General features: G+C 48.0%; 3 protein-coding genes across 3 annotated transcripts in view; 2 read left to right on the forward strand and 1 right to left on the reverse strand.

Moving 5' to 3' along the window:
• The first annotated feature begins 3,598 nt into the window (after positions 1-3,598).
• Positions 3,599-6,033, forward strand: ANAPC15 (anaphase promoting complex subunit 15). The gene is made up of 5 exons (XM_007940985.2): positions 3,599-3,642; positions 4,593-4,722; positions 5,277-5,336; positions 5,670-5,807; positions 5,974-6,033. The coding sequence occupies exons 2-5, from the start codon at positions 4,603-4,605 to the stop codon at positions 6,031-6,033; spliced, it is 378 nt and encodes a 125-aa protein (XP_007939176.1). The 5' UTR covers positions 3,599-3,642; positions 4,593-4,602.
• An 878-nt stretch (positions 6,034-6,911) lies between these two features.
• LOC103197114 (transmembrane O-methyltransferase homolog) overlaps positions 6,912-26,144 on the reverse strand; it is a 21,566-nt gene continuing 2,333 nt past the window's right edge. The window contains exons 2-8 of the mRNA XM_007940987.1: positions 23,619-23,824; positions 22,586-22,734; positions 20,400-20,409; positions 11,765-11,823; positions 11,116-11,390; positions 7,703-7,899; positions 6,912-7,232 (exon numbers count right to left, since the gene is read on the reverse strand). Of these exons, the coding sequence (XP_007939178.1) occupies positions 6,912-7,232; positions 7,703-7,899; positions 11,116-11,390; positions 11,765-11,823; positions 20,400-20,409; positions 22,586-22,734; positions 23,619-23,824 (1,217 nt within the window). The remainder of the gene's footprint in view (positions 7,233-7,702; positions 7,900-11,115; positions 11,391-11,764; positions 11,824-20,399; positions 20,410-22,585; positions 22,735-23,618; positions 23,825-26,144) is intronic.
• On the forward strand, positions 14,781-20,837 carry LAMTOR1 (late endosomal/lysosomal adaptor, MAPK and MTOR activator 1). The gene is made up of 5 exons (XM_007940990.2): positions 14,781-14,822; positions 19,491-19,636; positions 19,885-19,962; positions 20,299-20,425; positions 20,745-20,837. Exons 1-5 carry the CDS (start codon positions 14,781-14,783, stop codon positions 20,835-20,837), a joined length of 486 nt encoding a protein of 161 aa, XP_007939181.1.

Raw genomic sequence — 26,144 nt, forward strand, 5'->3', positions numbered from 1 at the left:
CATATGAATGTTGGACAATGAATAAGGAAGAACAAAGATGAGTTGTGGTGTTGGTGAAGAATACTGAAAGTACCATGGAGTGCCAGAAGAATGAACAAATCTGCCCTGCAAGAAGTGCTGCCAGAATGCTCCTTGGAAGGGAGAATGGCCAGACTTCGTCTCATGGTCATATTGTCAGAAGGGACCATTCCATGGAGAAGGATATCACACTTGGTAAAGTGGAGGGTCAATGAAAAAGGGGAAGGCCTTCAATGAGATTGATTGACATAGTGGTTGTTAACAATGGGCTCAGGTATAGGAAGGATTGTGAGGCTGGTGTAGGACCAGGCAGTGTTTCATTCTGTTCATAGGGTTGCTATGAGTCGGAGCCAACTGGATGGCACCTAACAACAGAAAAAAAAAACATGTGCTGATGACTCCCAAATTGATATATCTAGCCCAGATCTCTTCCCTGACCTGCAAACCCATGCTTCCTTGACATCTCTACTCTTATAGCCATCTATAAGATAGGGGGTATCTATTTTGATCACTACTCAACATCTCAAGTGTAAAACTGAACTCCAGATATTCCTCCTCAAACTAGCACCTTCTAGTCTTTTCTATCACAAAAAAATGGCAACTCTGTGTTTCTAAGATGTTCAGGCCAAAATGCTTGGCTCCTCTCTTTGTTACTGTGCACCCAATCTTCCAGCACCTCCTGTTATCTCTACCTTCTAAATATATCCCAAATTCAACCACTTCTATCTGCCACGGCTAGATTATTACAATAGGCTCCCAACTGGTCTCCCTGCTTCTTCTGTCCTTGTCTCCTTGAAGTCTATTATTCATAGAATAGCCAGAGTGACCCTATAAAATGTAACTCAGAACTAGATTAATGGAAAGGAAACAACCAAACAGAAATGAGAATGTTCATGCACTGTGAAGAATGTAACCAATATCACCGAACAACTTGTACAGAAACAAATGGTAACCTAAACTGCTGCGTAAACCTTCACTGGAAACATAGTAAAACATTATTTTTTTGGGGGGTGGGGGGGTGGGGTGTAAGTCAGATTGTGCAGGTCCTCTGCAAATAAACTGGCTCCCTAATGAGGAGTAAAAATCAGAGTCCTTATTATGACCTGCAAGGCTATACTTGACACCTGCTACCTCTCTGTCCTCATCTACTCCTCTCCCCATAGGACATTATGCTTCAGTCACTCTAGGCCCTTTACATGTACTCCACCCCTACTCCCAAAAAATGCTCTCCTCCAAATGTCAGTATGGCTCTCTCTCTTCCCCTCTCTTCCTTCAGACCTTTACTCAAAAGTCACCTCCTCATTGATGTCTTCCTTGGCTCCCCTTTTTAAGCTTCCTCCTCTCCTGCCTACATGTTATTCTCACTTCTCTGATTTTTTTCTCCTCACTATTTACCACAACCTAAAAACTATATATTTTATTTGTCTATTATTTCTCTCTTTCATTGAAATGAAAGCTCCATGTGGAAAGGGATTTTTTTGGGGGGGAGGGGAAGGGATATCTGTTTTGATCACTACCGTATACCCATTACTTAGAATGTTGTTGTTGTTATGTGCCGTCAAGTCGGACCTGACTCATAGTGACCCCTCCTTGGGTTTCCGAGGCAGTATCACTACAGAAGTAGATTGCCCCATCTTCCTTCCGAGGAGTGGCTGGTGGGTTTGAAGTGCCAGCCTTCTGGTTAGCAGTCAAGTGCCTTAGGCACCACGCTACCAGAGCTATTACTTAGAATAGTAACTAGCATATAGTAAGGCACTCAACAGATATTTGTTGAATGAATGAATGAATGGAGTGAATGAATGAAGAGTGGGTGAGGCAAATTTTACTCTTTTCATTAAACTTTATAACAATCAGAACCGCTGGACACTGGACAATGTAATCACGGTAACGTTCATAGTACACAACCGTCAACATGTGTTTATCTCCTCAGATAACATGAGCCCAGGATATGAAGGAGGCTGGGCAGAGATTATGATGTGGGTTGAAAAGTAAACTCAGTCCAGACAGGGAAAATGGGCTTACTTTGCCAAAGGCCACACATCTGGTCAGGACAGGAGTGGAACTGTGGCTGACCACAGGCCCTGGAAGGGGCTAGTGGATGATTGGGAGTTGGGTTCTTAGGACCTGTATTTCCAGAAGGCTTGAGGATCTCTGGAGAGAAGGCTGAGTCAGAGGTTAATAGAATAGAGGCGTCAGCAAAGGAGTGGGAGAGTTGACAGAGCTGACCAGTAAGGGGAGGGCAGCTGAATTCACCAGCAGCTGAGTGTTGTGGCTGAGGTTTGACTTAAGCCTGGAGAGAATTTCCAAGGTCAGACTGAACATGCAATCTTAAGAGACCATGTTCACTGCGGGTCTGCATGGTCTGGCTTCCTTCTGGACTATGAAATCTTGGGGGCCAGGGACCACGTTTGTAAATTTATCCCCAGAGTCTAGTGGGGCCTGTAATATAGTAGGGAGCAAATGCTTTATTTGAAGGCATAAATGAATGACTGGCAAAACGAGAAACTGAGGTTGAGGGAGCATCCAAACTGCCATCCAGTTGATGCCAACTCATAGCAACCCTATAGGACAGAGTAGAATAGCCCCATAGGGTTTCCAAGACTGTAAATCTTTACAGAAACAGATTGCCTCATCTTTCTCTCACACAGCGGTTGGTGGGTTCAAACCACAGACCTTTGGGCTAGCATCTGAATGCTTTTAACCAGTGCACCACCAGAGCTCTTGAGAGAGGACAGGAGCAGCGATTCTCTAGGATAGAAGCAGGCTTAATTTTCCAGGCAGAGCGACTAATGGTGGAAGAGGATTAGTTCTTTTTCTTTTCACGCAGGTCCTGCAGGTAACTACCCATTACCCGGTGTTGGAGAGCAAATACTGTCTGGAGAGGGTGGGGAGGAAGGGGCAGAATTGGACGGGACCATTGGGGCGGGGCCAGGATGAAGAGGTTGATTGGCTGAGATAGAAGGCGGAAAGTGGGGGAGGTCCATGGAGTAGGCGTGGCAAATGGCCTCCCTCCCGCACGTGACTAAGGTGTGCTAACATCACATCCGTTAGAGTGGGGCGGGAGCGAGAACGTAAAGAAGGTCAAAGACGCATGCGTTATATCTGCCCTGGGATTTTTGGCGGGTTCTTCCGCTCAGGCTGGTAGAAGTGCTTCCGGGTCGCCGCCGGCTGTCGCCTACCCGGTGCGGTGAGTACAGAAGCAGATTGCTGTTGTTTCCTTTCCCCTTTTTCAGAGAAAACCAGTTCCCTTGATCCGTCTCCTCAGGAGCTCCATATTCCCGTTTACCCTTATAGACTTCCAGCTCATTGGCCGCTTCCTTGACACTAAGCCCCACCCTGCCATGCAAGATCCGTCATTCATTGGTGTCACTTCCTGTCACTTGCAATTCTTCCAGTCAATTGGCGGTTCTCAGACACCCCCCACCCCCCCCCGTTCCTTTCGTAATTAGCAGCCCTATAAGGGCAAATCATATCCGAGGCCCGCCCCTGCCGTCTTCCTGTTGGTCAACCCCACGGTCATTATCATACTGAGCAAACAACTTTCCGGAAGAATGGGCGGTGGCTGTTCGGCTTTGGGTTGGGCTTTCGGAGCCATGGTCTCTGGCCTCTCAGTATTTTCGGGAGGTGAGGGTGAACGCAGTCATGCCCGTTGCACGGGCTGGAAACTAAGGTCCAGAGAGGGGTTGCGGCTGCCCCTGGATCGATCAAATGAATCAGGGCAAAAGCAGGACTAGACAGAGATCTTTCTCCCGTTCGTCTTCCCTGGTGTCCGGCCTTGATCCCTTTTTCGCGGGAGTTCCGAGCTCTTGCTCATTGTGTGGCCTACAGCCAATCGGTGCTTCTCTCTGGGTCTTAATTTTCCCATTTGTGAGCTACAGGCTTTTAATTCAGACTCTGAGATCTTCCGTTTGGGCTTCCTCAGCCACTAAATCACAGTTAAATTCACTTTTTTTAAACATGTTAATCCATTCAGTCTCCCATCTATTTATCCATGTATCAACTCAGTTATTCACGCATTCTGAAATGTCTAATTGAACCCCTACTTTCACGTGTTTCTCCTTATTTAGCTGTGGTTCATGAGAGGTGATTAAGTGTTCCAAATTTCTGACACTGGGTGGGTGTGGTATGGATCATCATTGAACAGAAAGGCTTTTAGTGTTTAGAGGAGGCAGTAGAGACCCCTGCTACAGATAGTTTTGTAATTCCAGTCTGTATTGTGAATTCTCATCTCTACATTTGCCTCCCATTCTCTTTCCTCCTCAAACAGTTTACAAAGAGCTTTTTAAATCTGTAACATTTAGTTAGCAGAATAACTAAAAGGATGGCATAATTATTATAATCCCCGTTTTGCAGATGAGAAAACAGACTCAGAGAGGTTAAGTGACTCAGCCACGGTCAAAGAGCTAGTAAGTGGTGGAGCTAGGACTCAGACCCAGAGCTGTCTGATTCCAGGGGGAAGGGTTGCTTCTCTGCTATCTTCCACTGTACCTCATCCCCAAATCAAATAACAACTAAAAATAAAACACAACAAAAAACACAACTGAGAATTTAATTTACCTAATCCTTTCCTTCAGTCTAGGAGACATGTCTACTTTGTTTCCCTCACTCTTCCCCCGTGTGACGGAGACACTCTGGTTTAATCTGGATCGACCCTGTGTGGAGGAGACAGAACTGCAACAGCAGGAACAGCAGCATCAAGCCTGGGTGAGTGAGGAACTAGCCTTGTAGGGTCACAGTAGTGGGAGCCTTGGTTAGGAACCCCCTCCACTTGACCATGACCCATCCTTGTCCTGGAGACCTGCCCTGGAGTAGCTTTTTACCCTGAGCTGGGAAGAATTGAGCTGGGAGCCCAGGAGCTTAGGTTCTCAGGTTTGCCCTGCCCTAAATTCCTAGGGGATCATGGGCCCTCTGAAGCAGATTGGAGCCCTAGGCTTCTAAACATGCAGCCTAGGCTGAGTCTCTAAAGCACAGGAAATAATTTTGATTACTTACTGAGGACCTAGCAGATGCCATGTTCTAGGCTGATATTCTCATTCTCTCACTTCACCTTCCCTGTAATCCTAAGAGGAAATCAAGGCCCAGAGAGTTTATATAGTTGGATCAAGTTGTTCAGTAAAAAGAAAGGGATTGGGTCTTCCTGAGAGCTGGAAGGAGGTGCCATACTTGGGGGTTTTCTTGAGGGCAGAATGGGCCAGTCTCATGCTCCTGATTGGCCCTGGTTGGGCCCTGGCCCTGTTCCCCTCTTGTTTTGGCCATAGCTCCAGAGCATCGCAGAAAAAGACAACAACCTGGTACCTATTGGCAAGCCGGCCTCCGAGGTGAGTGGCTCCAGCAGGTTGAGTTGGTGTGGGGCTCAGGGTGGGCCAGGGCTCTGCCCTAATTTCAAAGTTCCTGCCTCTGACCCCAGAGCAATTTGGGTGATGGCCAGAAAGAAGAATTAGAGGGGTGGTCATTGGGGCCAGTGGAGGGCTGATCTTTTGTCCCCAGCACTAAAGTTTTACAGAACATGTACCAGTCTGCTAGACCTGAGGTAGGAAGGGTTAGGGAGTTGTGGGCCAGTCATTGGCCCTAGAGAGGAGGTCTAAATGGGCTAGCCCTTGAACTGGTCTGGGCAGGCGTATAGGGCCCACAGGCTCTCCCCTGCCCCACAGCACTATGATGACGAGGAGGAAGAGGATGATGAAGATGATGAAGATAGTGAGGAGGACTCAGAAGATGATGAGGACATGCAGGACATGGATGAGATGAACGACTACAACGAGTCACCTGATGATGGAGAGGTCAATGAGGTAGGTAGGTGTGTGGAGGGAGGGCCTCTGCTCTTGCACCCCTTCCCTTGACCTAATCTGGTGGCCAAAGGGTATAGAAACCCTGAATCCAGCTGGGAGAAGAGTGGATGAGGCCCTTGGGCTGGGGGCTGGCTGGGCAGCTGAGGCCCCTTCCCACCCACACCAGCCTCCTCCTCAGGTGGACATGGAAGGCAACGAGCAGGATCAGGACCAGTGGATGATCTAGGATGATCTAGGCAGGAATGTCCTCAGGGAGATGCCAGGCCAGCCCAACTCACCTTGCACCCCCTGCAGAAGCAGCTGATGTTCTTAGTGCCTGAAAGGGTTAACTTCAACTTTGGGCATGCCACAGCTGCTGCCAGGACCTGGTCTCCTTGGCCTCTTCCAGGCCATCAGCCTGCCCTTGAATTCCCAGGGCCTGAGCCCACCCCCACTTTCCTGGCCAGTACCTCTCCCCTTGGCTGCCAGGTCTGGTCTATTTCTAACTCTCTTTAATAAAGACACAGGACTGATTGATTTTTTTTTTCCCCTTGTCTATTCGCTATTTGTTGGTGAGGCCCAGAGAACTCTAGTGTCTTCTTTTAGGCTTTGAGGAGAGGGTACTGAAGGGACTCCACACAAGATCTAATTGTCCAGGTGGGCTGGGGAAGGTTCCTGTGCCATTTCCTCTGTCCAGCTTGTACCCAGCCCTTCCTGCTAGGCCTCTAACCCAGTGTCTTCTGTCTCTTCTGATCCCACCCAAAATGACATGGGCTGGGGAGGGGTAGCTTTCTGAGGGGAAGAGTGAGGAGGCCCCCAAAACTCTCCCAGTCACCTCCCTTAGTGTTATGAGAGAGGATTAACTCTCAGAGGTGGTCAGGGGCTCTCCTGTAGTCACCAGTGAATGGGTGACATAACTGGGTTGAGAACTTGGGCCTCTTGCTTGTCAGGCCATGACTCTCTCTGGGAGGAAGGGGACCATTGGGACCAAGCAGGCTGACAGAACTTGGCCCCTTAGGCCCTAAGCCTAGCATGTGTCAGACCACAAACGAAGGGGAGAGGATGTTCTCAGGTCCTTGTTGGGTGGGAGTGGGGGACAGGAATTAGTAGCCCTAGGCTTGGACCTCAGCCAGGTCCAGTGTAGGTGAGCTGGGCTATGCCATCCTTGATGGCAGGGAAGTCTGGGAGGCTAGTGTGATGGAGGCGGCAACGGTAGTGGCCACAGCTCTTGGCATACTGTAGGAAGCGGGGTGCACCAGGGAAGAGCACATGGTCAGCCAACACAGTAGCACCAGCTGACAGCAGGGCATGAGCTTCCAGGAGCTGCAGGTCCCGCAGGTAATATCGGGGCCGGTGTGCCAGGAGCACCAGCTCTGCCCGGCTCAGCCCATACTGGGTTCGTAGGAGTTGGATCACTTCCTCTGAGCTACCCACGATGAGCTCCACCTGTGGGAGTGGGGAAAGCTGGAGGTGAGCCAGGAGGGATTGCTCCCCTACTGCCTACCTTACCAGGATCTGGCTTAGTTCATGACAGAGTGTTCTCACATTTCTTCTGGTCTCATGATCCCAAAGTCAGGATCAGCCTTGTGATTCCCATTCTGTTGTGAAGAAGCTGAGGTTCAGAGGATAAATACTTTGCCCTAAGCCACACAGCTAATAAGAGGCAGAGCTAAAATTTGGATCTAGATTTGCCAGATCCCAGCGACCATCTGCTTAACTGCTTCTGTGTCACCCAGTAGAAAACATGCAAATGACTTGGGACAGGAAGGCATGAGCTACTCCACTCTCTAGGATCAGAACTCCTAAATGAAGCTGCTTTCTTCTGTCTAGGTGGGATCCCCCCATAGGGCAGGCCTGACCAGGGCAAGGGCTGGGGTGGCATAGAAGAGACCAGGGTTGGGGAGGTGGAAGCTGACCATACGCTCATCGAAGCCAGCCAGGCGGATGAGTTTTTCAGCCACTGCTGCCGTGCGTGGGTCCCGCTCCACAGTGAGAAGGCGGCCACCAGGGGGTAGGGCATGGGCAATAAGTAGTGTGGAGTATCCGCAGTAGGTGCCCAGTTCCAGCACACAGACAGGAGCCTTCTCCTCCACCAATCGTGTCAGGATCTGGCCTATAGAGGAGAGGTAGCTGTTGCAGAAAACTGGGAGTGATTTCCTGGTCCTTGATAGAAAGGCCCACCCCAACCAGCTGAGGTGTCACCTTGGTCCCCCTACTCTCTCAAAGCTTGCTTCAGTCTAGTCTTCACATACTGGGGATCTTTCTAACAAATCTTACTGTAGCATATTCTGGCATCTTTGATTCTAAAGGTCATTTGGGATCCTCAGCCTAGCCTTTAAGGCCTTCTAAGACCTGATTCTATCCTGTCTTTCCAGTATCAGGTCTCAAGTATTCCCACCTACAGCTTATGGCTTAGCCATCCCTAACAACTAACTCCATCCATAATCAGCTATGCTGGCTTAATCCTTCATGCCACATTTGTATATGTGGTTAGATTTGCTATTCTGCACCCCCATCCTTATCTGCCTGGACAACTCAAAAGCAGTCCTTCCAGGATCAATTCAAATGTTACTTCCTCCTGGAGGTCCCAGGCAAAAGCAACCACTTGATCTTCCAGGCTCCTGAGATGCTTTTCTAGAACTAATTTCATTCCCTCTTGTATACTGTTCATTGAAAATCTTTCTGATCTTGGAGTTGGAAGAATTTCTTAAATAGGAAAAGTTCTTGTACACACGTGGACTTCACCAAATGGACTATTAATCAACTACATCTGTCGAAAGAGAAGCTCAATATCATTAGTCAGAACAAGGGGTTAACTGTGGAACAGACCATCAATTGCTCATATGCAAGTTTAAGTTGAAGCTGAAAAAAATGAAAACAAGTCCATCAGAGCCAAAATATGACCTTTAGCATATTCTGCCTGAATATAGAGACCATTTCAAGATTAGATTTGACATATTGAACACCAATGATCAAACACCAGATGAGTTGTGGGATGACATCAAGGACATCATACATGAAGAAAGCAAAAGGGGATTAAAAAGACAGGAAAGGAAGACCAAAATGGATGTCAGAAGAAACTCTGAAATTTGCTCTTGAACAGAGAGTAGCTAAAGCAAATGGAAGAAATGATGAAGTAAAACAGCTGAACACAACAATTCAAAGGGCAGTTTGAGAAGACAAAATTATTATAATGAAATGTGCATAGACCTGGAGTTAGAAAACCAAAAGGGAGAACATACTCTGCATTTCTCAAGCTGAAAGAATTGAAGAAAAAATTCAAGCCTTGAGTTGCAATATTGAAAGATTCTATGGGCCAAATATTGAACTATACAGGAAGCATCGAAAAAAGATGGAAGGAATGCATAGAGTCACTGTACTAAAAAGATTTGGTCGACATTCAATTATTTCAGGAGGTACTGAAGAACCAAGGGTACTGAAGGAAGAAGTCCAGGCTGCACTGAAGGAATTGGGCAAAACAAGGGTCCAGGAATTGATGGAATACCCACTGAGATATTTCAACAAATAAATGAAACACTAGAGGTGCTCACTTGTTTATGCCAAGAAATTTGGAAGACAGCTACCTGGCCAACTGACTGGAAGAAATCCATATTTATACCCATTCTGAAAAAAAGGTGATCCAACAGAATGCAGAAATTATCAAACAATATAATTAATATCAGACAAAAGTAAAATTGTGCTGAAGATAATTAAAAAATAGTTGCAGTAGTATATTGTGAAGGAACTGCCAGAAATTGAAGCTGGATTCAGAAGAGAATGTGGAAACAGGAATATGATGGCTGATATCAGATGGGTCTTGGCTAAAAGCAAAGAATACCAGAAAGATGTTTACTTATGTTTTATTGATTATGCAGAAATACTCGGCTCTGTGGATCATAAGAAGTTATGGATAACATTGCGAAGAATGGGAATTCCAGAATACTTAATTGTACTCATGAGGAACCTGTATATACACCAAGAGGCAGTCGTTGGAACAGAACAAGAGAATACTGCTTGGTTTAAAATTAGGAAGAGTGTCCATCAGGGTTGCATCCTTCCACCACACTTACTCAATGTATATGCTGAGCAAATAATCCAAGAAGCTGGACTATATGAAGAAGAACACAGCATCAGGATTGGAGGAACACTCATTAATGCCCTGCAATAAGCAAATGACACAACTTTGCTGAGAGTGAAGAATATTTGAAGTACTTACTGATGAAGATCAAAGAGTGCAGTCTTCAGTATGGATTGCACCTCACACAAAGAAAACAAAAATCCTCACAACTGGACTAATAAGCAACATCATGATAAATGGAGAAAAGATTGAAGTTGCCAAGGATATAATTTTACTTGGATCCACAATCAACACTCATGGTAGCACCAGTCAGGAAACCAAATGATGTATCTCATTGGGCAAATCTGCAATAGACCTCTTTAAAGCATTAAAGAGCAAAGATGTCACTTTGAAAACTAAAGTGCATTTGACCCAAGCCATGGTATTTTGAATAGCCTCATATACATGTGAGAGCTGGACAATAAGTAGGGAAGACCACAGAAGAATTGATCCACTTGAATTATGGTGTTGGCGAAGAATACTGAATATACCATGGACTGCTAGAAGAATGAACAAATCTGGGAGGAAGGACACCTGGAATGTTTCTTAGAAGTGATAATGGTCAGACCTCATCTCCCATACTTTGGTCGTGTTGTCAGAAGAATCAGTCCCTGGAGAAAGATATAATGCTTGGTAGAGGGTCAGCAGAAAAGGGGAAGACACTTAATGAGATGGATTGACCCAGTGCCTGTGACAATGGGACAGTTGTGAGGATGATGCAGGACTGGATGGTGTTTTGTTGTACAGAGGGTCGCTATGAGTCAGAGCCAACTCAACAGCAACAACAAAGCACATGTGTTGGGATCTGAGACTCATAAATCCAAGTAGACAGCTAACTTGAGTGGGTGAGGAAGAAAGACTTAAAACCAGAGCATTACAAAGCTATGGGATATATGGTGTGATGGACATTCCCTTGTATTGTGCTTCCCCTTGAGACCAGCATCTGTGGCTCATGCACCCCTTTGGTCTCTACCTACTCCTTCCCCAGCACCTAGCACATGCCTAGTATAAAAGAGGTGGCAGTAATTGTTTGCTGGATGAATGAATGAATGACTTGGCTCAGCCCCCTCATTTTTAGATGAGAAGAAAAGAGAGAGACACAGACAGTAAAAAAAGAACCTGCCCAATTCACATTGTGAGGCAGAAGCAGATGCTAGACCTTCGTTCATCTTGGGTAGGGTTGTTGGAACAGGAAGGCTAAGGAACACTAACCTTTAACAGGCCCCATGTGGCCTAGGTATTCACAGCATCTGCTCCAGTGGTCCAGGGTGGTGACGATGTGACCAAGGTCCCCAGGCAGAGCATGGGTAAGCACATAGCTGAAGGCCCGCTCCTCGATGCGTAGCCCTGACAGGCAGTCTCGGAGGCTTCTCAGCAAGACTGTGCGCACCAGCAGCCGGAAGTGGTGCCGGTACCGCACTAGCAGTGTCACTATTAGTGGCAAGAAGGCCAGTGCAATAGCAGGGGACATGGTCCCCACCTTGGCCCTGAGGTGGGATGGAGAGAGGGAGGGAAACTCACCATTTGCCTGTCATTTGTGCAGTTATTATCCCTTGCATTTCCCTCTTTCCCTGTTCCCGCTTTCAAGATTTCCTGCACAAACATCTACACACACATTACACATACTACACACCTTTTCCCCAATCAGCCCTCCTCTTCAGAGTACCCCTGTGGGTGATAGGGGCTCCTATTTTCTTGTGTCCTGGACCAACCTCCCACTCCTTCAGATTCAATGTGTGCAGGGACCCTTGTGGTGGAGACTGAAAAATGAAAGTGAGAGTGCGTGAATGAGTGTGCATAGGTAGTGATGGTGAGCTTGAGATGGTGTGATTAGGAATCCGTACTCAAGGGCCCTGCTTACCTGGGCAGAAGGCTCCTGCTCGGTGAAGACCAGACAGAGCACAGGATAGGAGGTGGAGTCTTGGGTGGAGAAGAACCCTGAGGCAGGAGGCTGGACCTGCTGTCAATTATTGATGTTGAGGCTGCTGCTGTCACTTGAGACCTATAGTTCAAGTTACTAGCTCCAGGGACAGGCTGGTGCTGCCTCCTAACCTTAAAAAAAAATGCAAACTCACTGCCATAGAGTCAATTCCCACTCATAGTGACCCCTCCCTGGGTTTCTGAGGTGGTATCACTACGGAAATAGATTGCCCAACCTTCCTTCCAAGGAGTGGCTGGTGGGTTTGAACCGCCAACCTTCTGGTTAGCAGTCAGATGCCTGCCCTTTAGGAGCCCTAAATGAACTTATAAAGTTTCAGGATCTTGATTTGAGGTGTGATAAAAGCTATTGAAGGAGTTGTGGTGGAGCTGTGGTTAAGGCATTTGGCTGCTAAAAGGTCGGTGATTCAACCCACCAGCCACTCTGCGGGAGAAAGATGAGGCAGTCTGCTTGCATATTTCCAACCTTGGAAACCCAGTGAGAAGTTCTACTGTGTCCTAAAGGGTCACTATGAGTCAGGATCTACTCAATGGCAGGAGTGGGTAAGAGGTACTGGGTCTGGAGACCTCTCCTCCAACCCCTTGGTTCAGGATATGGGGATGCTGTGAGCCAGGGTGTTGGGGTGACTAATTTACTCATTCATTCAAAATTCAAGTTTTCTTTAAACAAGTGCTGGGGTTTGAATCACAAAGAGGCAGATTCTGTCCCTGTTGTCCAGGAACTCTCAGTGTGGTAGAAGAGACTGACCTAGGAACAGAGACCACAATAGTGTGATCACTAGATTGGATGCTTCATAGGTATGGGGATTTTTTGGATGTTTTGTTAACTGCTGCATATCTACATAGAACAGTGCCTGGCATTTGCTAGTAGACAGTATTTGTTGATTCAATAAATGAATGATTTAACACTAAAAAGGGATTAACACAGGAAGCTGGTGATGCCCAGAGAATGGTGTCAGAGAAGGCAATCAGACGTATGTCGTGTGCATTGGGTCTTGAAGCCAGAAAGCAGGTCTGGTGGGGAAGCTGTGCCAGGGCACCGGTGCCAACTCCAGGAGGTCAAACAGAAACTGCAAGTATTTTACTATGGCAGTGAGGGACTCCCTACCCTCACCCTCTTCCCCTAGAGTGGGAGGCAGATGTCAAGACGCTGCAAGATCTTGAATGAGACCTGGACCTCGTGTTTACGGCCCGAGGGAAGGCATGGGAGTGCTAAGAAAAAAGCATTGATGGTCAGCTTTGTGTGTTATTTTACTGTGTATCAGACAGTTGTAAAACCAAAAAACCAAGCCCATTGCCATTGAGCCCATCCCGACTCATAGCGACCCCCATTGGATTTTCAAGGCAGTACATTTTTACTGATACTTCCAGTTGCCTCATATGCATGTGAGAGCTAGACAATGAATAAGGAAGACTGAAGAAGAGTTGATGCTTTTCAGTTGTGGTGCTGGAGAAGAATGCTGAAAAGTACCATGGACTGCTAAAAAAACTAACAGATCTGTTCTGGAGGAAGTGCACCTGAAATGCTCCTTGGAAGCGAGAATGGCCAGACTTTGTCTCACCTACTTTGGTCATGTCAGAAGGGACCATTCCTTGGAGAAGGATGTCATACTTGGTAGGGTGGAGGGTCCACGAAAGAGGGGGAGGCCTTCAACAAGATGGATTGACATGGTGGCTGCAATGATGGGCTCAAGTAGAGCAGGGATCATGGAGCTGGCATGGGATCTGGCAGTGTTTCTGTGTGTGGAATCGCTATGAGTCGGGAACGACTGAAGGGCACCTAACAACAACAACAACAACATTTTTACTTAAGTAGATTGCCCATCTGCTTTCCGCTGAACGCCTGGTGGGTTTGAACCACCAACCTTCTGGTTAGCTGTCAAATACCTTACGCACTGCTGCCAGCAGAGGCTCCAATGTTGTTGCTACGTGCCCTCAAATTGGACCCGACTCACAGTGACCCCTCTTTGGGTTTCCGAGGTGGTATCACTACCAAAGTCGATTGCCCAACCTTCCTTCCCAGGAGTGGCTGGTGGGTTTGAACCGCCAGCCTTCTGATTAGCAGTGAACTGCTTTAGGTTCTACATCACCAGAGCTCCTGAGGCCCCAATAAAAGGGCTGAATTGAAGGGAACTGCCTGAGGGCAGGATCAGGGATGCTGCCTCCAACTCCTTTACCAGGATTGAGCTCCACTTTGTTTTGGTCGGTAAAGGTACGTGGTCGCTTATTTCAGTAAGTCAGATTCCCAGGTCAGGCTGGGAACTCCACTGGGCGTCACCCTGTATGTCTCCCAGCTGGGCACCGGTGTGTGAGTTCGCCCCTGGCACGACCATTAGAAGGCCTATCAGGGCAGTAAGGGGAGCTCTGGTGGGGCAGTACCTAAGGCATCTGACTGGCAGTTCAAACCCACCAGCCACTCCGGTGGAGGAAGATGGGGCAATCTACTTCCGTAAAGAATTACCGCCTTAGAAACACAATGGGGGTCGCTAGGAGTCGGAATCGACTCCATGGCAGTGGGTTTGGTTTAACAGGCACGTATTTGGGATGAGTTTATTTTCTGATCCAGAAAACTGGTCTCAAGGCCATGCAATCAACTAGCATGAGTCCTAAGACGGCACTTTCGCCAGCGGTGGACTATTAGGGACTGGGAAGAAGGTTAAGTCATATGATTCCGCCCCCCCCCTTTTCCTCGCATCACATGTCTCGTTTTTTAGTTATGCAGGGCGCGCTTCCCCATTGGTTGGTGATGGTCTTGCATTGGGAGGCGGGACCGGAAGCGTGGGCTGCGGAGCCTGGCGGAGGCGAAGAGACTGGGAAGGAGTCGGCGCGGGGGCTGGTGTTTGCCAGTGGGATGCAGCCAGAGGTCATGTGACCGGAAGGGTTCCTGACGGACGCCGTCCCTCCTCGGCGCCGCCTGAGCGCCCGGCCCGACCCCGGCCATGGGGTGCTGCTACAGCAGCGAGAACGAGGACTCGGACCAGGTGCGGCCGCGGCGGGCGGGGTTCGGGAATGAGGGCTGAGACCCTAGGGCATGGGGAGAAAAAAAAAAAAAAAAAACCAACAAGCACCCTGCAGAAGACAGTCGAGCTGCAAGGCTCGGAGTACGGGGGCCCGAAAGGGACAGATTACAGAGGGGACGTTGAGCCGAGCTCTTTGCCCTGTTAAACCTCCAGGGCTCTACACAGTCTTCGCCTTGGGGTGTTCAGGTAGCCCCCTCTCGCTTTTGCTCCCACCATCTCCCCCTATCTTGACACTTTTACGGAGCCTCAGCCTAGGTCCCAGGGAAGCACTTCTTTCTCTGTGCTTGTATTAGCTGGCATTGTGAATCTGCTGTAGAGATAGGTAAGCTGAAGCTGTGAGTAAGCCTGTCCCGAGATGAACCAGAAATTTGTGTACCCGTTCAGTCCCTGTTGTTGGAAAAGGAAGGTCACGGCTGGTCTTGGTGTCAGAGAAGGCCATGAATTGACCAACGAAGGATTTAATAGGTAGAGACAAAGAGGACATGGTGGAAAACTCTTTGGGAAGCAACAAATGGGGTTTAGCAGTGGCCTGATTGGGGTGGGGGAAGCAGGGAATGCGGAGGGAGCTATTTAGTACTGAGTTTGGTTTGTCTTAGTGCATTCCCAGGGGGGGGGGTTGAGGTTTCCTCTAGTCAGGTGACTATCCTGAGAATTTAGCTGTAGATCTGACACCTGGGATAAAGGATTAAGCTGGGAGACAGTACAGTTTTATGTTATCCTCCCTTTGATAGGCTCTCACTTCTCTCATCATTAAATCCCTGTCCTGCCTGGCCTGACCACTTTTGAGGATGGAGAGGCCTTTCCAAGCATGACGTTTCAAGCTGCTAACCAATCATCTTTTTTCTTTCTTTTTTTATCGGTTCTAGTGTTTTATACCTACCTACCCTTAGTAGTTCTCTTGGTGTAGCAGTTAAAGCATTGGGCTTGCTAGCCCAAAGATTGGTGGTTAGAACCCACCAGCCGCTTGGGGAGAAAGATGAGGCAGTCTGCTTCCATAAAGATTTACAGACTTGGAAACCCTATGGGGCAGGGGCAGTTCTACTCTTCTGTAGGGTCACCGTGAATTGGAATCAACTCAGTAGGTTAACCGAAACAACAAACCCACGACCACGTAGTCAGTTTGTACTCATAGCGACCCTACAGAATAGAGTAGAACTACCTCCATCGGGAGCTCTGGTAGCATAGTGGCTAAGACACTTGCCTGCTAACCAGATGGGTGGCGGTGGAAACCCAAGGAGGGGTCGCTATGAGTCGGGTTTGACTCGAGGGCACATAACAACAACTACAATAACAAACCCCATAGAGGCTGTAAATCTTTACTGAAGTTGACTGCCTCATCTTTCTCCCGTGGAGAAGCTGGTGGTTTTGAACTAGTGACTGTTTGGTTAGCAGACCAATATGCCAGGATGCTACCAGGGCTCTTTTTTGTTTTATAGAACCCTCTAAGCCTCAGTTCTTCAGTTTAACACCTAGTGGGCATAAGAAGCAACAGAAAGCTTTCATCAAGTAGTTCAGCTAGTAGGGATCACAGAAATATTCTATCGGTAGTATTTGGAAAGTCAGTCAGTCTTTCCCCCAAAGATTCATATGAATCTTTTCTTTGGATGAGGGATTAAGCTCAGGAAAATGTCCTTTGTGTGAGAGGCATGGGTGGGTCCTGGTCCTCATTAATTCACCAAAAAACACACTGAGCACATATCATATTTCCTAGGCTCTATGTTAGGCACAAAAGGACCTCTGGTGTTATAGTGGTTAAAGCATTGGGCTGCTAACCCAAAAGTTGGTGGTTCGAACCCACCAGCCACTCTGTGGAAGAAAGATGAGGCGGATTACTTGTAAAGATTTATAGCCTTGGAAACCTTGAGGGGTTGCTATGAGTTGGAATCAATTTAGTGGCAGTAAGGTTGGTTGGTTGGTTGGTTTTTTTTTTTTTTTTTTTTTATGTTAAGCGTGCATCATGCGCGTTACTTCTTAAAAGCCATATGTGGACTCTTGTAAGGAGTGAGCCAAGAAGAGTTAATGCCTTTTGAGAGACATGCTGTCAGCTCCTAGCAGAAAGGTGAATCCAGGCTTGCTCCTGTCCTGAATGTCTTACCCTTGATGGGCTCTCACTTGTGTTTCTAACCCCCAGAGAAGATGCTTGATCAGTGCTGGGTGATTTGAGGTGCCATGTTGCAAAGATCTACTTACCCAGTCTAAGGTCATAACTGTTCACTGTCTTTTTGACATGGGTGTAGGGGTTCTGGTCCAAAAGGCCCTTTTTCATCTCTTGGGTAAGTTCCTCTCCCATTCTCATCCCTGTCTCTTTATTATAATAAAAAGAAATGTACAATGCATTACAGTTTTCCAAGGGCTTATACAGTTCTCTGTTTGACTCTTGCCATACATCTGCCACATAAGGAGAGGTGATGTCTTTTTACATTGAGGGGAAGGCTCAGAGAAGCTGTCATTTAGCTAAGGTAACAAAGCCAAGGAATAGGATAGCAAAGGTTTTGTGATGCCCAGCCATGTGCTTTATCCATTGGCCCACGCCAGGGGCAGAGTACTCAATAAGCGCCTACTTGTGCTTACTTACTAATCTAAAGTGAACAATTTCACATGGGCTTCATTATTCACTACACATTAGTAATCAAGCACAAGTAAGCCCATGCTTACTTTGCTTACTGAATACTTTGTTCCTGTCAGGGATTGTACATTTGAAAAGAAGCTTTGATTCTGTAAGTAGGTGCTTGGGGTTGGGAGAGAGACAGATGCTAGCCATGCCTAGAAGCATAATCTTTGATGTGAAAAAATGTGAGACTGTTCACTAAGATTAGTAAGTAAGTACAAGTAAGCCTGTGCGTACCTTGTTTATTGGGTAATCTGACACTGGGCCGAGCCCACAGACCAGGTGGCCAGTCATGGGCAGGCCACATGTATCTGTGCTAGGGTAGACAGTGGAACCCTGACTCCTGGGTTCTGTGGACTCAGGGACAAACTATGATGTTCCCTTGCTGCTTCTTTGTTCCACTTGCCCTTTAAAGGTGGAGTGATGTTATTTTCTATTCTGATGGGGATAGCAAGTCTCAGGAAAACAATCTTGTTCTTGGAGAACTCCTCATGGGGGGAACTGGAGCGAGTTCTGTCTTTGGCAAGCATTTTGTCTTTCTAGCCCTTTAATCCTGAGCCTCTGTTTTTGGGAGGAGGGGGAGGATATCTGGGATTTTGGAGGTAATTAGGAAAGAAGCCCATAGCTTCTGTTTCATACAGTTGGGAACTGGATCAAACTGCCTGAGGACCCAGGGCTGGCAGGGCAGGAGGAAGTGGCCCTGAGTAAAGAGAGTAGTTGGCATTAGGGGGCTGGGAGCCTGCAGCGGGAAAGTCTGTAGTAGGAACTGATAGAGGCCTGAGGTGGAACACTGAGGAGCCTGGTGGTCTGCTTGGTGAGTCAGCATTAGCCAGGAGGGGTCCTCCCCTTCCATCTTTGGTTTTGTCCTGGCACCCTTGCTGTTTATGACTTAAATAGATAAGTAGTAGACCTGCTTATCCAATTTGTAGCTGACACAAAGCCAGCAGGGATTTGCAGCTCTTAGCTTCAAGGCAGGGTTGTAGCTAGGAAGATCACAATGATTAGAATAAGGGACTGAAACAGGACAGGGAGAAATAGATACAGGACTAGGGGAGACTTGGTTTGGTCCCAGGTCAGATCCAGAGATTATAATTACACAGAAGACTAGCAGTAACAGAGCTGCTGAGAATTAAGGAGGCCTCTCAGGTCACATTAATTCAGGGGGTGGGTTGGCAAGAGAGGGAATAGCTCCACTGTTCAGCTCAGGTCAGGATGGTGCACTCAGTTTGGTCCTGGGAGTCACATAGAGAGTCAGAGAGGAGGGTGAATACTTGAGAGTAGAACAGATCTGCCCTCAAGAAGGGGGGACACGCGGAACATGTGACTTGGGGGTTGGGGCTCATGTTCCTGCCCTGAGATAATTTGAGGAAAGGCCTTTGAGAGGTTGAGCTTGTTTTCCCTTGGTACCTAGGACCTTGTATCGCTTTAGTGGGGCCTCTCCATCCTGGGTGCAGACACCCTTGCTGGGAGGGCCTGGATCTAGGGGATCAGGAGAGACATCCTTAGGCTTCTGATTTGATCAGTCTCCCTTCTAGACCTCACTGTCATTTTGGTATTTTCTGAAGCTTCAGGGCTCTTGCTGAATCATGCTTTGTTCAGAATTGTCAGTGTTTCCTGGGCCATTTCAACCTGGCCAAGCTCCTCTGTCCATCTTTTCAGGATCTCTGGGACCTCTTGGTTCTACTCTTCTAGTTCATCCTAGAGCACTGAGCCTAGGATGGAGACCCTATGCGATAGAGTAGAACTACCCCCATAGAGGCTGTAAATCTCTACTGAAGTTGACTGCCTCATCTTTCTCCCTTGGAGCAGCTGGTGGTTTTGAACTAGTGACCTTGACTCAGCTCAGGGGCATGCAGGAACTGAGTCTTATCTGACATTCCACAAACTTGAGCTCTTTGGATATTCCTAGTAAAAGTATCACTAATGCTTATAGGTCAGAGCTGGACTGAGGGGGGAGCCTCAGGAAGTGCAGGTTGGACTAAGTGTCCTGGGGCTGACTTCTCCCCCATGACCTATCCTAGGACCGAGAGGAGCGGAAGCTGCTGCTGGACCCTAGCAGCCCCCCTACCAAAGCCCTAAATGGAGCTGAGCCCAACTACCACAGCCTGCCTTCTGCACGCACAGATGAGCAGGCCCTGCTCTCCTCCATCCTTGCCAAGACAGCCAGGTGAGCCTCACAGGACCAAGCTTGGGCAGAGCTCCTCCATCCAGATTCAAGGCTGAGATCGAGGGAGCCAGGCCCAGGACATGGGAGCTGGGACAAGGTCAGTGGGGAGCAGTGCCTCTGGGCCCTGCCCAGTGGGCTGGCGGGGACACTGGTGTCATATAGCCCTGAAGTTGGCACCTGGCAGTGAGTCCTGTTTGTCCCTTCTGGGAGCACCTGTCATATTCTCTCTGTCTCCTCCCTCTCCAAAGCAACATCATCGATGTGTCTGCTGCAGACTCCCAGGGCATGGAACAGCATGAGTACATGGACCGAGCAAGGCAGTACAGGTGAGCACCTGGCTAGCTTGACTCCCTCAGGCTACTAGGGCTCCCCCCTCCCCCACCTCTGATTCTGCTTTGGAGCCTGGACCCAGTCCATGATTATTTGGGTACAGTGTAGGAGACTGACCACAAATCACTTTGGTGCCTCAATCGATGTTCATATCAACCCTGTTTGTCCTATCATACCTTTGAGGGCACTAAAGCCCAGGAAAGTGGGTTCAGTGAATTTGTGATGAGCCAAGGCCACCTGTAACCCTGATTCTCTGGCTTGAGGGAGTGAGGCTGGCCTGAGCTGGACAGACTGATCTGATTCTGCCCACTCTGTCCCTCTCTCTTGGCCAGCACTCGCTTGGCTGTGCTTAGCAGCAGCCTGACCCATTGGAAAAAGCTGCCGCCGCTGCCATCTCTCACCAGCCAGCCCCACCAAGTGCTGGCCAGCGAACCCATCCCCTTCTCTGACTTGCAGCAGGTGAGTCACCCTGCATCCCCTCAACCCCTTCTCCTCCCACCCCCATTCCTGGTGTGGCAGAAGGGCTCACCAACCCTTCCTCAAAGGAGGTAGGGAAGTGGTGTGGGGGCCTGGTACTTTGTGGGCCCCTGCTCACTCCTAACTCACACTCTTACTTTTTATATCCTCCTTTTCCCTCTCCTACAACATACATCTTTATTCTTTTTCTACCCTTGGTTTTTTTCTCTTCTGTTTTTCCCATCCCTGCCTCTCTCTCTTATTCCTGACCTCCCCTTACCTGTTTTTCTGTTCCTCTTCTCCCCGGCCCTCTGTCTCACAGGTCTCCAGGATAGCTGCTTATGCCTACAGTGCACTTTCTCAGATCCGTGTGGACGCGAAAGAGGAGCTGGTTGTACAGTTTGGGATCCCATGAAGAGAAGGGTCCTCGGACAGCTCTTACTCTTCTTTCTTCACCTCGTCTCCACCCCACCTCCCCTGTCTCCCAGCCTCACTGCAGCACATACAGTACCCTAACCTGCTACTAATCACAGAAAAGAATGTGGAGGAGGAGGAGAGTGAGGCTAGAGGTCAGAATAAGTGAGGATGGAGCAAGGAAGGGTAGAACTGTTTGAAACTGGCCTTCAAAACCCTGGCTGGGGTGGGTTGGGGCTGAAAAGGATGTGGCCTGGTGGGTCTTCACAGTCATTGGGAAGGGGAGGTACCACTGTGGGGGTGATCACCGGAGGGTCTCAGGGGGCCCCTTCCCACCCCTTCTCTGGCTCTCAGATTCACTCCTGTCCCCCTCTCCCTGACTTGGTGCTTACATGCACCTCAGTAGGGTTTGTGACCCGGGTCTGGACAAGCTTGAATTTGAATGAATTGAGTTTGTATTTCTAGCGTCCTGGGTTTTTACATGTTTGGTCTTTTTTCTTTTTGTTTTGGTTTATCACCCTCGATAAAGGAAGTGTATTCATCTGTGTGCTGGTTCTAGCCCCTCTGTCCTGCCCACCACCCTACTACTAAATTCTAGCTACTTCAGTCTGAAGTGAGGTGGGAGGAGGGGACATTCTCTAGGGGCATTAGGGATGAATCCAGGAGATAAGAGTTCAGGGTTCCCAGGTGAGACCTGGCTTTGGCTAACCTCAGATTGGATGATAAGAACATGCTTTTCCTTTGTCCAGTGATGGGGACACTGTTAAAGCTGGACAGACTTGAATCTGGGGCAGCTGTCACTGTTGGGGGCCCTGCCTCGGGCTCAGTGGAATTCCTAGGAGCTGGGGAGCTGGGCAGGCTTGGGGGCCATACCAGTTCTCTTGGGAGCACCTGAGCTGGAGTCAGTAAACAAATGTTTTAAGCAGAAGAATCTCTTATCAAATGAAGTCTTAAGCAGAATCCCAAAATAAAATGGTGGACCTACTCTGATCTGACTGATGAGGTTTCAGAGATGACAGTTCATCTTCTTGGCCTCCCATCCTAGAGGCCTCAAGCATCTCTGCAGAACCTTGCTACTTTGTGAAAAGTTTGGAAATTACTGATCTGATCAAACCCCAGGATATGTGAGCTAAGAAGTAAAAAAAGGGCTGAGAGAAGCTAGCTAACTTTCCCAAGACCATGCAGCAAACTCAGGTCTTCTGCTCCCTGTCTCAGTGAAGTAAGACCAGAGATCTTGGCAGCTGCTTGAGTAGTGTGGCATCTCTATAAGGTACAAGTGACTTCAGCTCAAATCATTTATTATCAAACCAAGCTGACCATCTTCAGTCCTTTAGGACTGCTGAAGTCCTGGCAACTCAGAGTACGTTCTGCTTGACTCGGACCTTCTTGGGTTTGATGTTCATGCGTTTCCAGACTTCGGCTGTGGTGTGGTCTGCTTTGGTCACCCCACTGAAGTCGAATGTGGTGATACGGGGCAGAGTGCACAGTACATAATGCCTGTAGGGAAGAGTTGGGCTGGGGGGCAGCCCCCCCTGACCAGAACTCCCTTCCCCCTCCACCAGTTGCCGCTGTTTTTCCTGACTGCAAGGAATGGAGGGACTTCACTATAGTTTGGAGGAAAGTAGGCTTACCCTGACAGCAAGAAATGCTTAAAGGTCTGCTACTCCCTTCCCTGGCCCCAGCGTGGCAGAAGAATGGCCTTGGGTTTCTTGTCTCCCTTCCCCTTTTCCTGAGGGGCAGGGCACTTACCTGTATCCCTTCTGTTCTTCCATGGGATTACCATGGAGTGTCAGGCTTCGAAGCTTAGGGAGAACAGCTAGCTTATCTACCTCACCAAGGCGTTGGATGCTGTTGCCATGGAGATAGAGAACACTCAAGTTGAAGAAGGTTGTCAGGACCTGTTCGGGAAGGAAACCAAGAGCTAGGGTAGAAGGGGCCCTGGATCAGAGCTCAGGACTATACCCTTGGCAGAGAAAGACAAGTTTGGAGAACAACTTGCTCTTTACTGCCCTGCAGGCCTACTGGATGACATTTAACCTATTTTGATTTACTCCGAAGAGGTACAGGGGCAATACACTAAAGCAGAGCTGTGATCTGAGAAGCAGGAGATAGGAGCTTGTCATGGACTTGCCAGGTGACTGGACCAGTTCCTGCCTCTCCCTGGGTTTGTTTGTTCCTCTACCACTTCAGTGAGAACCTTTCCAGCTTTGATGATCTAATACTCTGTCACAGCAGAGGGACAGAAATACAGAGCATCAGCTAGCCACAAAGGAGCAGTGAACTGAGAATGATGCCCAAGTTATGTTTCAGTTCCTTTCCACCCTACCAGGGATGCTGGATAAGAAGGAGCCGTTGTTTGTTATTTCCTAAAACTTGAATCAGTTCATAAAAAGTAGTACTGCACATTCATCACCTGTCTCTTTCGCAACAGAGTTCAGCATAAGACACAGTGGGTGCTTAATAATGAAAGCTACCATTTAACTGTATCCTCCTATGTGCCAGTTAAAAATGTTTATACATCCCATGCAATTCTCACAAAATCTTTTGGATGCTGGTATATTATCGCCTAAGGTTTTGGGAGACTAAGTAACTAAAGTCACATTGCCAGTAAGAGGTAAACCCTGGATTTGGACCTTCATCTGTCTGACCTCATATCTATGGGCTTTGCGCTGTATCATAATGCCTTGCTATTTTCTTGATAAAAAAGGAATTGGAGAAGCTGGGGGCTGAACAAGGTGATGGCAGGCCCACCATGACTCGACTTACAGGGCTGAGAACTTACAGGGTCAATGGAAGTGAGGTCATTGAAGGACAGGTCAATCCAGGCCAAGTTCTCTGGGTGCTCCAGCAGCTGTGAGACCACCGGGTTAAAGTCTTTCAGGTCGTTGAGGACATTGTTGTTCAGCCACAGGGACTGAGTTAGTGACTTCCCCGACTTGGAGTGCCTCAGTGGTCGGAGCCCTGCCCTTGGCTCCTCACTTACCAGGTCTGTGGGAATAGAGAAGGCTTGGGTATTTGCTTCCTCAGCTTTGGGGGTGGGAAGGGGCAGAGCTTAAAGAATCAGCCCAAGCTGTAGCTAGAGGGGCTGACAGGGCCATAGTCTCATACTGAAGGTTATAGTATGACCCTATCTGCTTTAGGCTAAATAGCCTATTTCACTGGTCCCAACAATCAGTTTGGATTAAGGGCCAAAGATTTCCCATACCAAATGCCTGGCTTTCCAGGTCCTCATGGCTGCTGTCTGGTTGGGGCCTTTGTCTACTACCTCATGTTAGTGTGGAGGACAAAGCCACTCTCATTTCATAGATAAGAAAACTAAACCAGAGTTGTTGGGCTTGAACCAAGATGGTAGCACAAACCAGAATTACCCACTGGTAGTCTGTAAAATTCACTTTCATGTAAAACACTTCTGTTGTCTTCCTTCTCTTGCATTAGTGTTAAGAACCTACTATGTGCCAGATACTAGATACACAGTGGTGAACAGAATGAGACCATCTGGCATCTGTGCCTGCCTCTGTATGAGTCTGTGCCTTGGAGGAGCTTACTTACCAAGATGAGACAAGTTAGCAACACAGTGTGATAAGTGCTATATAACAGTCATGGGTGTACTGAGGGACTCCTAATAATCTAGGAATTTTCCCAGGAAGGTGATGCCTGAGCTGGATCTCAGAGGATAAAGCAAAGAAGGTGGTAGGAAGTATGAAAGAACAGTATGAGCAAAGCCAAAAAGGTGTATGTGTGTGCGTGCACACATGTGCTTGAGTCACACTACACAAGGCAATCGAGAGAAAAAATGCCCAGTTGTGAAGGCCTTGAATGCAAGGTCAAGATGTTGGATTTTATCCTGTGGGTGATGGGAAGCCAGAGGGTTTAAAGCAAAGAAGATTCAGCTTTTTCATTTCAGAAAGATCACTCTGAAGTTTTACTGTGAAGTACGGGTTTTAGGGAGGTTAAGACTGAAGACCAACTTGGCTGTCTAGGAAAGAGGTGAGGAGGACCTGTAATTAGGTATGAGTGATAGGGATGGAGAACTATTTAGGGGATACAATCAGCATGACAGCATCCGGTTGACAGGATGTAAGGGTAGAGAAGTATTCAAGGGTGGTGCCAGGTTTCTAGTTTGGGTGACATAATGAATTACAAAAGGAGGAATAGAGTTGGCCCAAGATTCAGTCTTGGCCTTGGTGTGTGTGAGGTACCTGTAGTATATTAAGATGGAGAAGGCAAGTAGGCAGTTGCATATGCATGTCAGAAGCTCAGGAGACTATTTGAGAAACATTAGCATAGAGGGTGTACGAATTAGGGGAGTACGTGAGATTCCGTGGAGGAGAGAGGAGGGTCTAGGAGGAAAGGAGTCCAATGGGAGAAGTTAAAGAATCATCAGGGAGGGATAGGGAGAACCAGGAGACTACAATTTTGAAGATGCTCAAGGAGCTGACAGTTTATAGAAGTTAAGTTTCAGAAAGATAAGGACTGAAAATAATTTGGTATCTAAGAAGTCCCTGGTGATCTTTGCTGTTTCAGTGCAATGGCAAGGGCATGGGAGTAAAAGCCAGATTTAAGTGAGTTCAACAGTTACAAAAGGTAAGGAAATAGAAGCAAGTAGCATAAACAATAGACTGGATAAGTTTGACTGAAGAGGCGGGAATAGGGAAGTGAGGGTAGATGTTAGAGTCCATCTTTATGGTTGCCCACCCGCCTTTTTTCGCCCCCAACAAATGAGGTCCAGAGAAAGGACGGACCTTGCCCACGCTCAGCCAATGCCAGTTAGAAACAGACTCCATCTGGCTGAAGTGACTATTTTATCCATTGCTCCTAAGCCTTTGATTTTCTAGCCTAAAGCTGTCTCCAGGGAAGGAAGTATTTGGTATTTGCCAAACCTGGCCAGCTTGTCTTCACCCTCCCCCCATCTCTCTTAACTGGGCAAAGGCACTTCCTCCCTTCCACCCACACCCAACTTTAACTTCCCCTCCTCAGCTGCAGGTCAGGTAGTATCCACCAGAGGGCTCTCTGCATGAGCCCTGGAGTGAGCAGACCCACTGTTGGGGCATGAGATGGCAGAGAGGGCTATTTGTCCTTCCAGAGCAGAGTACCCCAGATGAATAATTTCCCAATCCTACCCCATCCCCCACACTTCTGAGAACCCCAAGATGTGATAAGATGACATGAATAAAATTAAGGTCAAATAAGCTCACATATGGATATGGACGAGCATCCAGGAGCTCTGGTAGCATAGTGGCTAAAGCACTTGACTGCTAACCAGAAGGCTGGCGGTTCAAACCCACCAGCCACTCCTCGGAAGGAAGGT

Source organism: Orycteropus afer, unplaced genomic scaffold (genome assembly GCF_000298275.1).
Source record: "Orycteropus afer afer isolate SDZICR_OR568_19922 unplaced genomic scaffold, OryAfe1.0 scaffold00074, whole genome shotgun sequence".
NCBI classification, from domain to species: domain Eukaryota; kingdom Metazoa; phylum Chordata; class Mammalia; order Tubulidentata; family Orycteropodidae; genus Orycteropus; species Orycteropus afer.